We start from the raw sequence: 16,236 nt of genomic DNA, 5'->3' as shown, positions 1-16,236 counted from the left end.
TTCTTCATAAATCTTAAAATATTTTATTACTTTATCAGGTTTCATAGCATCTAATTCTTGAAAAGTAATAATTCTATTTAAAAACTCTAGTTTTTCCACCGGCAATCAATAGTTCTAGATGATGCTTACAATATAAATAGTATTCATAATCTATATTACAATTAACTTGAGCACAATTAGTTACAACTGTATCTTTATTATCACTAATACCCAAATCATCTAATGTTTTTTCAATATCAATACTATTCTTAATAGATTTCTTTGACATTTATATTAGAGAAAAAAAGCAAAAAAAATATTATAAGTATTCTTCAAATGATACTAGCTAGTTAAAGCTAAAGAATTTCTATTTGAATCTATTCAAAATATAAAGTATTCTCTTTTGAAAAGAAAGTATTAAAAATATAATAGAATTCACTAGCTAGTTGAAGTTATTGTTTTTTAAATACTTTTTATTTAAATTAGGATTTAGATTATCTCACTACTATTGTTTATCTATAGGAGCAGTAACTATAACTGTCCAGATAAGTCATTTCGGATTCTCGATAATAAATCCTAAAACTGAAAATAAATTCAAAGAAACGACTGGTGGAAATATTATTTCATAAACACATATATTTATTATGTAAATTTTAGCGATCGATAATAGAACAATGGAGAACAATAGAAATGCGGTCCAATCGGACCGGTTATTGCGCAATACTTAGTTATATTTTTATTCTGTGAACTACAACATTCAAACATAGAAATGTAACCAATCAATATTGAGCAGCTGTTTCCGTCAACAACGCTCAATAATAGAACAATGGAGAACAATAGAAAAGCGGTCCAATCGGACCGGTTATTGCGCAATACACAGTTAACAGTAACCAATCAATACAGAACAACCGCCGTCATTAACAACGATCAATAGTAGAACAATGGAGAACAATAGAAAAGCGGTTCAATCGGACCGGTTATTGCGCAATACACAGTTAACAGTAACCAATCAATACAGAACAACCACCGCCATTAACAACGATCAATAGTAGAACAATGGAGAACAATAGAAAAGCTGTTCAATCGGACCGGTTATTGCGCAATACACAGTTAACAGTAAACAATCAATACAATATTAAAACAGATATATACAATCGAGATTACATTTTTTTATATCTTTATTACAAAGACCTTCAGTGTTAGCTTCTTATTATAATCATCACTCATGTCAAATTTAGAAATCGGCAACACGTGATCAATATGAAAGTATTCACCATAATTATCTATATTCATTTTATCATCGAATTGATATATTATCCATGATTTGAGAAATTCATCTGAACAACCCAACAAATTAGATAATGTCTCTGAATGTGTTTCTTTGTTGAAAAATTGTGTTAATCTAGATCTTAAACATTGTTTTAATCTAAAATTAAGATCTGTTTGATATCTTCCTCTCATATATTCTGTCATATAATCATTGTAAGCTTCTCTATTATCTTCTCAATATTGTTTGGTATATAGTTTAGTACAAGTTTTACAGCAATATTGAAAACCATCTTTGCTAATCTTACGCTTACTAAATTCTGTTAAAGCTAATTTATCTAATTCACACTTAGAACACTTCTTGTAGTATATATTTATGACGCCAGTGTTATTTGTAATATTGATAGTTTGTGGTTGTTCTGATTCCATTTATTATACATATTTTTTTACTAAATTGATTTTAGAAGTTCAATGATTTATATCATGTATTATTTCAATCACACTTTACTAACACTTTTAATGTTTAAACATCTATTTCACACAAATATGAATATTGAAATAATGTTGTAAATATATACTTTTATATTGAATAATCTGTCAATTTAAATGTTATTCATGTATATGATTATTTTAAGAGTAATAGGGGTAATGGGCTTTCAGGTTAAAGGTTGAATGGTCGAGTTCATTAAAAACAAATATTAAAAGTAATTTAAAACTATAATATATTTTCATAACCGTGTGTATTTCAGTTGAATAATAGAATAATTATTATTATTAAAATATATTTGATTATATGAATTTGTGTATTGTAAATAAATCAATTGGTTGCGGAGCGGAGCGGTTCCCTTACTTTTAATATTTGTTTTTTAATGAGCTCGACCGTTCGACCTTTGATCTGAAAGCCCATTACCCCTATTACTCACATCGATTGGCAACAAATAATCATTACATTGGTAAGACAACTCAACGTAGTACCCGATCTTTATATAATCAGATAGACCTATCGGTTAAACTGCAAAAAATAACCTACCATGAAACTATTGGAAAAACAACAGTCAGCCAATGACTATCGCAAGTTACAAATTACTTCAGTGTCAGTGACTAAGAATACCTTCATCAGTAAACGGTGGACTGTTACCGGTTAAAGGGCAAATGCTGTCAAAATTTAACTTTCCACGATTTCTTAACCAGAAGAAACTTAAAAACCGTAAAAACCGGCATATAAGTCGAGTTTTTAACCCTTGATTTTACCACTAAATTATTGACCTCGACTTATACGCCGAGTACAGTTTTCTACGAAGTATTTTCAGGTCACAAGAAATATTGATTCTACCAGACAAAAAAGACAGTGTTCATCTTCTTACTGCCATAACAGTTTGAATAATTATTCATGAAAAATAAAGTTATTTAATGAAAAAAACTTCTTTCATTTTGACACAGCTTCATTTAAAACGATGTATTCATATATGCGCGCTCATAGCAGCGCTTAATACATTAGGCTATATATAGCGTGTGACTCACACTACTGTATCACTGTATGGTAGTGTATTATACCTGAGTGTGTGTAACAGTCTATTGATTAACACACAGCAGCAATCAGGCTGACGCGTGGCGGCGTGCGTGAAGGCACACATCGTTATCAAAACAAACTATTCAATACAATGATACTAGTAATTATTCTTCTAAGAGAAGGGACTCGACTTATAAGCCGGATATATGTTAAAATCATGAAATGTAGGTCTAAAAATCGACCTCGACTTATATGCCGCGTAGACTTATACGCCGGTTTTTACGGTATATATGTAACGACCTGAGATCTGACTTATCGAATAAAGTAGCTCGAATAAGCCGTAAATAAGTCATTTATTTTATTCAGTTATTCCATCATCATGTCATATACAATGGTAGCAACTGTAGACAATGGTAAGAGTTTATTAATTCAAATCACTCCCAAAATGATAAAATATCGCATGAAATGTCTAGTGAAATGACTGGAAGCCGCGAGCGCTTGTCAGAGATGACGTCAGAAAGGTACCCTACATTTTAGACCCTTGGGAGGGAGACCTCTAGTGACGAAAATTTCAGAAATTTCAAAATTTTGCTTTTTTCATGTTTTCCCTGGAAGATAACTGTTACTTGATTGAAAATAAAAGTGTCCTACCTTATAATCCTAGTTATGTATCCTAGTTCTGTTTCTCAGCTAGATATGTGTTGTAAGCAGCTTTGTAATCCTCTTTAGTGTGAAAGAGTTCAAAACATGGCGGTTCGAGACAGAGACCAACTCTTGGATAACAATTTTTGCACTTGTAACGAGTTTGGGACCTCCTTACATACTTGTTGTCGACTCTTTTGCAACAAACAACATGGTCAATTCTCCCTGTCTCCATTTTTTCTGTAAGCCTGACAGGATTTGGTCCCATAGATGGGCGTCCAGGCAATGAACTACGACGTTGCCATCCTGCAAGCAGTCCCTTTGCTATGTTCAACCGAAATTCATGCCCTTCTTTTCGTCTGGCAACTGGAACTGTAATCTTGTATAGAATATATGCATTTGACATGGCGGTGACCATTAGATGGAAGAAAATTTTTTTCCACCATTTCGTTTGCCTTGCGTACCATATTGTTATAGGAATTTAGCTGGTCATTGAGATCGACACCCCCCATATACATGTTGTATCTCTCTACTACTTGTGGTTTCTGAACTTGTCAGAAAACAATTTCTGCTTCTCTATCTCTAATCCTCTTATCTATCATCTCAGAAGCGTACACACTCGAAAGCATTGTTACAGGTCTCTTGTCAAACCAAGCTACTGGGAGAATGTCTCCACATCTCTTGAATATTGGAGACAGTTGCCGCAATCCAGCATTCCCTTGTTTTTTCACTGTAAAATTTTTCATATCCTCTGGATTTGAAGTCCTGTTTGTTCTAACTGTGCCACAGCATCCAATCCCCCGGGCCTGAAGTGTCTGCAGAAGTTCGTAACATGTAAAGAAATTATCACAGTAGATTTCATGTCCAGCAGGCAGAATCTGTGAGAGATCCGTCACAACCTTTTCACCAAGGTTGGTTTCTACCTGGTCACCCTCCTTACCAGTATAGAGTTTCCAGTTATAAACAAAACCAGATTTGAAACCGGCTAAAATCCAAGCCTTGAAACCCCATTTTGTTCTTCTTAGGCATATATTGTTTCATGAATATCCTTCCTTTGAAGCCAATCATGCCTTCATCCACTGACGTGTACTTATCAATATGAAATACGCTCTGCCATTTTGACACAAGATTGTCAACAACCTGTCTCACTTTGAAAATCCTATCATAGCCTGGTTGTCCTCGGAGAACAGTTAGTTCATTATTTGCTGCATGAAGGAATCTCAGAATTGTAAGGAAACGATCCCTCGACATTACTGACCGAAAGCCTTCAATTGAGATTAGCCACTCAGTAGACCAATAGGACTTGAAGCGAGGCCTCTTGTTGTTTCCAATTACAATCATTAGGGCTAAAAAAGCCTTTATTTCCTCAACTGTGGTATCTTGCCAATCTGTTTTTGTCTTTTTATCACTGTTCTTGACCTGTGTATTGTTCATTGTTGCTTCGTCTTGCTTTCCCTGCCACCACTGGTTGAAATAATGATTTGTTTCATCTCGTCTATTATAATCAACTCCTGTGAAAATGTGGCAAGAAAAAAATCCATTGGCTGGAAATCTGTACAGTCAATGCTAGGCCTACCTGGAGTTTAGCAGACCAAATTTGGTAACCAATTAGGGACTTCATTGTGATCATCCTGCCAGTCAGGTCCAGCTGGTCGAGCTGGTTGTCTCACACCCCATCCTCTCTGACCTCGTCCCCTGCGACCGCGGGCTTGTCCTCGAACCAGGGGTTGTGGCTGGGCATTTACTCTACCTCTCCCCCTACCACCTCTCATCCTTACACCACCTCGCGAATGCGTACATGACGACCATTTCCACGTCCTTGCCTTCGAGGAATCACAGTTATTCCTCGAATAACCACACCGTCATCCGTCTCAGAGTCTGAGGACACAGGGTTGTGGGCTTGTTGGGCAGCAATAGCAGGGACAGGCCCATAGTTGACAGGTCCATAGTTGACAGGTACAGGATTTTCTGCATCTGAATGACCACTTTCAGAATCATGGACACATTTGAGCCATTATCTTGGTCATATCCATCAGAATACATTTCAGCATCACTCACAACGGCTAAATCTGACACCTCGCTCTCAGTTTCACTGCCGCTATGGGTGTGTACAGGGTCTATGTGTGTGAAAGCAGAAGAATTTGCGGTTAAAAAATCACCTGATTCATCGTCAAAATCCGAATCTCCAGAATCCTGATCGGCTACAATCTCATCTTAAACCTCTTGTGCTGTCATCCTCTTCGCCATTTTGAAAATTTGGATCTTACAATGTCGAAAATTTCACTTATTTTCAAGAAAGTTTTCTGGCTTCGCCTCTCGTTGAAATGCGTAACAAAAAGAAGAAAAGGTATTCCCTACATCGTTGAGAATCCCCATAGGTTGAGTATAAATGGCAGAATCGGCCCATTTTAACACAAAACGACGTTTGAGTGAGCAGCTCTGATATCGTTCTGCCCGGCACGATTCGGCCATGAGAGAATTTTGCGGATCGTGCCACTAGGCACGATCCGTCCCAAAAGGGTTAACACTATTCTATTTTGACAGCATTTGCTCTTTAAGTCGTATCTCATTTTGAGAATAGAGTTGTAATACCAGTAGTAGGTAGTTTTGAATTATTCGAGTATATACTATATTACCTGTCAGGTCAAAAGATTTACCTACATGTGCTCTGTTGACAGACATCAAAACCTGGCAACAAGCTGACCAATCAGCAATTGCTTTACAAAAGACACATGTAAACATTGCTGTTTTTACCTCCATATTGTAAGAGCCTGTCGATAACAGCAAACCTGTTGTTGTTTCTGTTGATGCAAGTGCTACTGGTCTAGGGGCATAGCTTTGTCAGGATGGTGGTCCTCTATCTTTTGCATCACAAGCTTTGAACGAGAGACAACATATGGCATATGCACAGATTGAAAAAGAACTATTGACAGTCATCTTTGGAATGCAGAAGTCCCACAAATATATCTTTCAAGGATGAAAATCCTAAGCGTGAAGGTCCATTTTATCATTCTTGAGATTGATATAGATCCATTCAAAAAATGAAGGAGGGTTGGGGCTTGGGAATAGTTGAGAGTTTAGATCGTAGCACACTTAAATAACAGACAGTTAAAGGCGTTTTATAAAATTGCTGCTACGATCTCTGAAATCTGTTTTATTACATTATTGCGAAACATTGGTATTGTCTAGACCCATTGTCTGCACGCGTTCAACCATTCAATAATATATATACATGTAATAGTGTTACGCAGGATATCTTTATTAAAGATCCGTCGTTGCATGCTTCTATTCATTCAACATAGCATTGCGTACATCATTGTTTAATTCAGGCACTGTGTGGTTGTCTTGGGTAATAAATGGGAAGATTATAGCTAAGGCCCGGCCCCTCTTTGGAATCTCAACCATTTATTGACACATGCATTTAAGTATGAACATGTTATGGTGATTTGGATATTGTCGGAGTCATCCTTTTCATTGACGGCACGATAGACTGCAGCAGTCTTCATAACCGCTGACAGCAGTCTTATTAGTCAATGCTGGAAAATGAGCCAAAAGTCCCTTAAAATTTCAAAATATAATTTGGGGAGCGCCCCCAAACCACCCTTAGGGGCTTCACACCTTGTGTTTGCCTAATAATTTTACATTTCTGCGTTATTCAAGCTCCTCTGTTTTCATCCCTGATTGTTTTTAGTTGAAAATTGCTATCCAGTTATTTCGTATATCATACATAAGATGTATATCGAGCTCTACAAATGTTCATTTTTTAAGACTGATGTTTGGACCATCACAGTTGTATGTGTTTGTTCATCCCGCTGAACGTGATTCTCTTGCGGAACCGATGAAAGAACCAACATTTGAGAAAGCACAGAAAGAAATAGCGAAATCAGCTGGATTCGATATGAATAAGAAAAACAAAAGCACAGGTAACCAAACCTAACTTAGTACTTTAACTGTGTAAGGAAGATTACCCCTTAGTGAAAACCACCATGATTTTTTCAGGCCTTGAGTCTCATTGTGGTACTATTTATAATAACTGCCAAAGACTATGATTGGAAGCAGTAAGATGTTGCCATCAATAAATTCTTACTCATTGACCACTGCAACCAACTGTAGTATGGTACTGTGCACTACGTGTTGAAATGAATGGAACATAATTTGTAAGGAAGTGTTGAAACAAAAACCACTGACAAAAATAAAAGATCCCAACAATTTAGAAATTTAGAGATTTCATAGGTCAAACCCCTCCAGTCACACCTCAATGTATATGCACCTTAAGGGTGTGTCTAAATGACTAAGTTGTTCACATGCTAAGTTGTTCACATGCCCAGTCACAGCTATCTAATAATAAATGTGCAATGATCAATATTAGGTAACATCATTGCAACCTTGAGATGTCTCTAATTTATTATTGGTGAAGAAACTGCTGAAGATGAATAGAAAAAGCTAATGATAAGATGTCATTCCTCAGCATTTTTAGGACAAAATGCTGAAGTTAATTTCAGTGAAATTCGGGGTTTGTTTGTTCGTGTTGAAGATTCATGTAAGATGTCTTCTTTAACCAAGTTATTAGAAAGAGAGAAGTGACCATCTTACCCTTCATACCTTAAGTATGGTTGCTAACTTTTGTAGTAAATTTGCTGACTGCAATTCCTAGTCTTGTTAGTATATGATATATGCAATGAAATAACAAGTGGATCGTCTGCTCGAGCTAAATTATAACGAACTCTCGTCATTGATGTCCTATTTTCCAGAAAAATAAAAAGGTAGCTCACTTATGGACTTGATGTATAAAATCAATGAAAAGTTTTAGTAAGTTATATTAGCTTTTATCTGCTCCCGTTAGCGAGCCTATGTCAACGGTCTGGCCGATCGATTATCATTCGTATGCTTAATACACTATGCTCGAAGCTATTTTTAGCACACTCAAACGCAATTTCATTAGCCTGTAATTTCACTACTAATGGGTGAATTGAACGGATTAAGCAAAATATATTTCGCAATTGGTTTTTAGCCCATTTGGGACTTTAGTCCCAGCGGGCTATTGCGTTCACTTTTTGCCCACCGTCCGTCCGTAGACGGAATCCAGTTATTTTGGGAAGTTTTGAAGACACTTCATGGTAATGTCTTGATATTTGGTTTATACATGTATCTACCCTAGACACATCTTCAGCCCAAAAACTGGCCCTGTCACAATCAAGATGGCTGACTGGCAGCCATTGTTGTTCGTCAAAATCAGCACTTTTTACACTTTTTGAGGGAAATTTTGAAGACGCTTAAATCAATTACCTCGATCTTTTGTATATATTTGAATCCACCACGGGTCCATCACCATAAGTAAAATTGGGTCAGTCGGACTCAAGATGACCTTTTTAGTGCCCAAAAAATGTCAATTTATGGCCAAATTCTGAGTCCTGTAGCTTTCTACTGGTTTGCCATTTCTCATTGCAATTTGTGAAGGGTATTCTTTGGAAAGGGATGTTTTATACCTGAGCCAGGAATTTTTGATCGGCCAATAATGACGTAATTGGCGGCCATCTTGGTATCATCAGTACCCATTCGTCGGTGGGAAAAAGTTTTTCCACATTATATTGATACCTAAGCATATTTTGTTACCACAATCAATTGCAAAGTTGTAGCTCATGACATTGTCTAGGACTGTACTGAGTTTTAAGGACATTAGTTATTCGATATGGTCACCAGGGGGCGTTGAATAGTAGAATCACTTAGTATTTCCTTATTAGATTGGTACCTAGGCATATTTTGTTACCATGATCAATTGCAAAGTTGTAGTTTATGACATGTTCTATTATTGTACAGACCTGCCAACTGTTACGATTTTCCCGTAATCATTACGGATTGACATTACAAATTACGATGTTACGATTGGGTGTTCAAAATTACGATTTTAGTTTATTTTCATTACGTTCTATGGAAAATTCTAGCGTTGTTACGATATTCTTTAAAAATGACGAAAGATGATTTGATTATCGGCACGCCACGCGAGCAGTTTGTGTACACAGACCGCTGGTGTGACCTTGGCATACACGCGCCTGCTGTCACCGTGGCAACCTATACACTGCGTGAGCGCCTTACTATACAGTACAACACAACAGCGCATCTGCTTTAACATATATCAACGTTGCTTGCAAGCGCGGAATTTTTTGCAATAACCCGACTGAAGTTATTTTATTCGTCTATCAATTCACGATTCTGCTTTATTTATTTGGTCGATGATAAACAAATTAAATTATAAAAGATTTGCAAACACGATCTCCCTTCGCCAACCATTCGCATCGGTTCTCGGCTGTAATTAGTGTGACTTATAATGACGGCTGCCGACAGAAGTCGTGACGAATTCGGCGATGGTTTGATGGATTTAAGCCATGAAGACCCTAATAACAATGAACCAGCAAATAAAAGAAAGAGGCCGACCGGTACGCAAACGTTTCGGAGTAGTTACACTGTTAAATTCCCCTGCATGAAGGCCTTGAAGAGCTCGAAACACTCGTTTTGTACGGACTGTGGAGTTTTGCTATTAACATAGCGCACGGCGGTATAACTGACATACAGCGTCATTTGGAGACGAAAAAACATAAGACTAACGCAAAAACATGTAAGATAAGTCGTTTTTTCACTCCAGCATCGTCTGGTCTTGACTTAGACGCTATCCGGCCTATTAGATTATAAGCCGACATGTTTTATGTAGGTGTACAGTAAAACTATAATCCATAAACAGTGGGTGGAGAAACTTTGTTGTATAGAATATAAATTTATCCACCAAATTATATTTTCTCTGCAGGTTTACTATTTTACCCAGGGGGATGCTTCAAGTGTTGTTGATACCAGTTTCGAATGCGCAGTGCGAGAGAATTTTTAGTATCTTCAGGAAGAATCGAAATGACTTCAGAGCGTCATTAGGACAAAAGACATTGGAAAGTTTGCTCATCATGAAAGCTCAAGGCATTGTTTGTCATGAGTATGATGCAAGCGTGAAATTATAAGAGAAAGCTAAGAAGGCTACAGCGGCAGCTTTATCGAAACGATAATCGTATTATGCTTATTAATGTTGAATTGTCCGTGAAAGTTGAACAATTTAGATGATAATTTTCAAAAGATGTATTTGCTAATCAATTTGCAGCGGTTTTGTCTCAGTTGTTTTTATTTGCCGGGAATCAATTATTACAGTATTAATTGTTCTGACAATCACAATTTGTTTTTTCGTTGATAAATAAAATGATTTATATAGTATAATAGTGTTTTAGTATTGTATGCTTGTTACTGAAAAACTTCAAAAATTACTGATAATTTATGAAATTGTTCTGATTTAGTCAGACACAAGGTTGGCAGGTCTGATTGTAGTCAGTTTCAAGGTCATTGGGTTTTGCATATAGTCACCAGGGGCATTGAATAGTAGAATTACTTAGTATTTCCATATTAGATTGGTAATGAGGCGTATTTTGTTATCACAATCAATTACAAAATCGTACCTGCTGACATGTTCTATGAAAGTATTTCAAGGTCATTGGTTTTTGTATATGGTCACCAGGGGGCGTTGAATATTGAAATTGTTAGATTGTTGAGCATTGGAAACCACTTTCCAAGTGGGCATGGTGTCCCTGGACCCCTAGTTCTTAATGGTGCACTAAGTTGAAAGCCGTCGGTTTCATATTTTTAAAGAAATTTACCAAAAAGTTTCAAAAATTCAATTTATTTGAGCACGTTTTTTCATGCAGCATCTTCAACTGTCCAAAATAACACATCTGAAAATTCAATGCTATTTGCATCGGAAGAACTTTACATCGCCAAGATCCGATGCTTGGTTCGGTAGTTATGGGCTTTCAAAGAAGAAACCCCTCAAAATCTTGGTTCTATAAAATTTGTGTTGACTATGTTTTGACTTCTATCATGAAGTCATAACATTGAACGAGGTCGATCAGCTGGTGCGCGTTATTTCACATACAAAATGGCGGCACGATTGAATAGGTTGATATTCATCATCTCTAGTGCGAATGGATATCAGTATAATACTGATATTCAAGGCATATGCTATAAGGATTTATTGTGTGCGATGTGTTCAATGATTCATCTAGTTTTGATATCCCGTGCATAAGGTAACGTTGCATCAAGATATCTGACGAAAATGTGGTTTCAAAATGCGGAAATTTACTTCTGTGTTCACCACACGGCTGATTTACTGATAGCATCAAATTTTTAGAGATGAGTCTGATATTTACACGACTGGAATACTTGTTTTATCATCATTAATTGAAGTCATTTGATTAACGTTTGCATTTGCGATCCGTTTTGGAGCCTGATTATTTGTATTAGTTTGGTAACTGCGGCACAGCGTTCACGTTGAAAACAGTCTTGTACAGTCACGTAGGCAATATAGCCTTACATACTCTCGTGTTCATTGCGTGTATGTATCAGTTATATATTACCCGCGCCACTATGTAGGTCGCACATAACAGTGATTTGTCTGAGTGAAGATGTAAGCTACTTAAGCTACTTAAACCTCTGAGTAAACCCAAGCTCTCACCAAGTTTGTATCGTGTCTTATCTGGTCACTCATAGTTTTAGTTGTTTTACATCATTCAAGGGATGTATTGCAATTATGAACATTTGTTCAGACAAAAGGCCCATAATCAATTTTTCGAAGATTTCATTCTCGTTAAAAGTCAGTTATCATTAAAAGTTCACACTGACCAAAATTGAGTCCATTTTTATATATATTTTTTTCTTGTTTAATTTTAAATGAAATGATTTTTTGCATACCGGTAGCCTACGTGACAGATTTTACTTCACACCAGTTTGGCGAGCCACTGGACCATTGGTCCTTTATAAAAGTCTTGAATTGAACTCTGAACTAAACTATCAGTTTTATTTTAGAGGAATTGTTGTTACAAGAAGATTTGATGGATACGTTACCTGCAGTTACAGAGGCTAATGCAATCAGTGAAGAATTAGATAGAAAAATGAAATTTGAAATTGTGATAGTACCTGCAGAAGCTAGAGGCGAATTAAGGGGTGAGTCAAGATACTCAGGGTTTGTAGTTGGCCTTGAAATTCTTGAATAGCCATGAACTATCAAAAGGAAATTCTGAAATTTCGAAAACGGAAATCTGTAGATATATAGGTTTTGAAGACACTCCAATGGATTGTGTTCATATTTAGTTCATACACGTAGTTCATACACGCAGTTCTACCCAGGACATATCATCAGTCCAAAAACCTGGATGAAAGCCACTAAATATTTGGATGAATATATGAAAGCTGTGGGTACTGGAGTGTGTAATGGGTAGTGTAGTGTGATCTGTGTGCATTTGTGGCCAGCACACAGATCACATTGTTCATTGGGGTTTGGTCCAGGACTCGCGAGATTTTCAACAACACGGAAGTAAAGTGTAATAAATGATGACTTGAATTGCATGACTACCTACCACCCCTCAATATTGTTGGAAAACTAAACGTTCCGCACTGACTAAAAATTAGTAATAACATTTTAGAAATGGCCAGAATTTTAACTTAGGTTCTATCTCATTTTTATTTTACAATTGCGATTGGTATAATTTTTTTTTAAACGGCCGTTAAGGCTTCATGTTTCGTCCGCAATTCACTGCAAATAGTTACGCAACTACGCACATTTCAGTGTTTTTGGCAGCTGTACACTCAATCGGCACGGTTCGTGACTAGCTTCAGTGCGGAATTATCATTGATTAACATTGCCATATCACATCATCAACTTATATTGTGCCTTAAAACCCTAACAGCCGGAATAATTGAAATGCACACACGATTTCTATCATTGAAAATTGAGAGAGTGGCCATGTTTGTGTTCTGCTGCTTCGCGTAAATACCGCGCGGTGGCGCAACCGCGCGGAGTGGGGCGGGTACGTCCAGCCCGGTCAGAATCGAAATGGCTGACATGCGGCCATTGTTGTTGGCTAAAGCCAGTTCTTTTTTTAGCCAGCTCTATTTATTGCGTTCACTTTTGGTCCGTCGTTTGTCCGTCGTCCGTCCGTAGACGGAATCCAGTTACTTTGGGAAGTTTTGAAGACGCTTCAATGTAATGTCTCGATATTTGGGTTACACAGGTATCTACCCTAGACACATCTTCGGCCCAAAAACTGGCCCTGTCAGAATCAAGATGGCCGACTGGCAGCCATTGTTGTTCGCCAAAATCAGCACTTTTAACATGTTTTTGAACTTTTTGAGGAAAATTTTGAAGACGCTTTTATCAATTACCTTGATCTTTCAGGGGGGCCATCATCTGCCGAGGCATCCGTTGACGCCGAATCGTCTCGACCGAGTTCCACCATTGACTTGATACACTGAGTTGAGAACTGCATCAAAGTCAACTTTTCCTGTTCATATTTGTTATACAGAACATAGGCATTTAGCAAACACAGATGCAAGAGATGTAAACCTAGCTTTCTACTCCACTTGGCTGACTTTCTAGTGCAGGGGTAGTAGCTACCTAGTTGATCGATGAAATCAACACCAGACATATATTTGTTATACTGTAGTACACATTTTGTTTCATTATAGGATTTCCCTGGCGGTCTTTCTTCCCGGAATCTCCCATAGATGCATCATGCATTGTCGATACCATCTTTACAAGCCACTTGTCTTTCCAGCCAAGTAGAAGAATGTTGCCGTTCTGACGGGCGGCAACTTGTCCATGCTCCAAGTTGTTTGATTCAATGACCATTGACGGCGGAAAACCACGATTGATTCTAATAGTGCCGCATGTATGAACAGAGTTCGCAATAAGATGTTTTGGCACTTTTACACTATTGTAGAAATTGTCCATATATACTTTATAGTTCTTTCCGTTAAGTTCTTCCAAAAGATCATCACATATTTGTGTAACAGATCGATGCATGCCGCAATATAAACTGTAGTTCCACACATAACCTGATGTAGCTTCACTGAGAACGTAAGCTTTCGTCCCGTACTTGATGGGTTTTTGGCGAACCGTAGGTTTGCCTACGCAAACGGTCTGATGAAGCAGTTTTCATTGAAAATGAATAGAGTACCGGTGTGTCAACAAGGCACAAACATTGGCTGTTGAACCGATTGTGTTGATTTTTGGTTTCATGGTTTGGCTTAATGAGTTCTCGAGCCCACAAAAATTTCATAGTGATAGAGTTATTTTTAGGGGACTTATTCTTGAAAAACACGCAAAAACCCTGCTTTTTAGCACTTAGTAATGGCACGTTTTTATATATGACAATTTGCATGCTTGGAATTGAAATATATAAAAGTTCAATCCTTCCTGGAAGTGTCGCCGTTTTTAGTTCGACTGATCTCAATGTACTTTTCGACCTACAGGCCCTCACTTTATAAACCCCCTAAATTTCCTCGCTTCTATTTATTTGAGTCGACCTTGTAACCTAAGGTACAATGAATGTGATTGGCTGTTTGTGGGATATACGGGAAATTCCAGGAATTTCAGCGTCTCTGATGTAATTGGGAAAGCCCATTGGGAAAGCCTAATGTGAAACCCAAGACAAAATGGCGAACATTTTATTCGATTAGGTATCCTACGTTTGCTTATAATTTGTTCGTTGACACGAATATAAGCGAGTGGGCTATTCAATTCAGTTGCAATTCTGAACTAGCAAGTAGTGGGTCTTCCAAGTCGGTATTTATTTAAGAAAAAAATCATAGCCGCTATTTTTTTCATTTCTAGAAAAAAAAGTCCTTATATGTTTGCATTTTTTGGACATTTTGTGGATGGAGGTATTCTGACTTGTGAAATTACGGCCAATCTAATACTGCGTCGCTAGTACATTTGTATACACGCGCGTCAGCAGGCAGCCGCGTGTGTGCGAATATAGGTTACAGTATATGGCTGTGGGTGTTAGTAATCACCTGAGCGAGTCTATATATAGCACAGTGACTCGGCAATGATAGAACTCTAACACATCCGCAGGCGCATATATTGTCAGCCTCATACATCCTCAATCCGAATTAATTTATATTTAGTATAATATTTTTGACAATATATGCACTAAATGACTTAATGGTGAGCCACAGGGCCATTTGACCTTTATTTAGGGTTATACACCCTAAAAACCAGACGCCCTCGCCATTTCAGCATGCCCTCATCTAGCGATAAGTGTTCCTCAGGGACATAAACTGACTGAAACTTGTTGATGATGTAGTCGTAGATCCGTCTCACCTTGTACAGTCGGTCAGGACATGGATTCAGTTGCTCATCATTATCATTGAAGTGGAAAAACCGTTGAATGCAAAGATACCTGTCTCTGCTCATGATCATCCCAAAGAATGGGGTGGCTAACATGGGTTCCTTGGACCAATACATTTGTATCATAGGTTTCCTGACAATACCCGTAAGGAAGGTGAGTCTGAGATATTTCCACATTTCATCCCTGTCTACCTCCTTCCAATGATGTACGGGCGATTTCTGTTTTAGAGGAGTGTCCCGGATAAATTGTGTCGCATATAAGTTAGTTTCCCCAACTATAATATCAACTAAATTGTACGTAATGAACCACCGGATCTGCGTCTGCACCTTGCTGAGGGTGATTTACAATCCCCGGATTACCAGTGAAATTACCGACATTTGGTCTTGTGATGTTTGCTGCATCCCATCCAGCTTCTGGATCTGGCCGATTTCCACCACCACGTCTTTTACCACCTCCACGACCACCATCACCATGACCTCTGGCTCGGCCGTGACCACGACCTCTGACTCTGCCAGGACCACCGTCACCACGACGACCACGGGCGTCACCACGGCCACGCCCACCACGATTAGGCCTACCACCACCTGCATTCCCACCTCTACGTCCTCTACGTTGCCTGCGACC

General features: G+C 37.8%; 1 protein-coding gene across 9 annotated transcripts in view; it reads left to right on the top strand.

The window, feature by feature from the left end:
* LOC141906818 (kinesin-like protein KIF28) overlaps window positions 1-16,236 on the top strand; it is a 139,057-nt gene that overhangs the window by 65,848 nt on the left and 56,973 nt on the right. For all 9 annotated transcript variants that reach the window (XR_012619423.1, XR_012619424.1, XM_074796214.1 and 6 more), the window contains 2 exons: window positions 7,166-7,320; window positions 12,287-12,424. Coding sequence is in view for 7 of the 9 variants with exons in the window: in XM_074796214.1 (XP_074652315.1) it covers window positions 7,166-7,320; window positions 12,287-12,424 (293 nt within the window). In the remaining 2 variants the exon portion in view is untranslated. The remainder of the gene's footprint in view (window positions 1-7,165; window positions 7,321-12,286; window positions 12,425-16,236) is intronic.

The sequence above is a fragment of the Tubulanus polymorphus genome, chromosome 6 (genome assembly GCF_964204645.1).
Source record: "Tubulanus polymorphus chromosome 6, tnTubPoly1.2, whole genome shotgun sequence".
Taxonomy (NCBI): Eukaryota; Metazoa; Nemertea; class Palaeonemertea; order Tubulaniformes; family Tubulanidae; genus Tubulanus; species Tubulanus polymorphus.
This window is presented reverse-complemented; position numbering and strand designations above follow the sequence as displayed.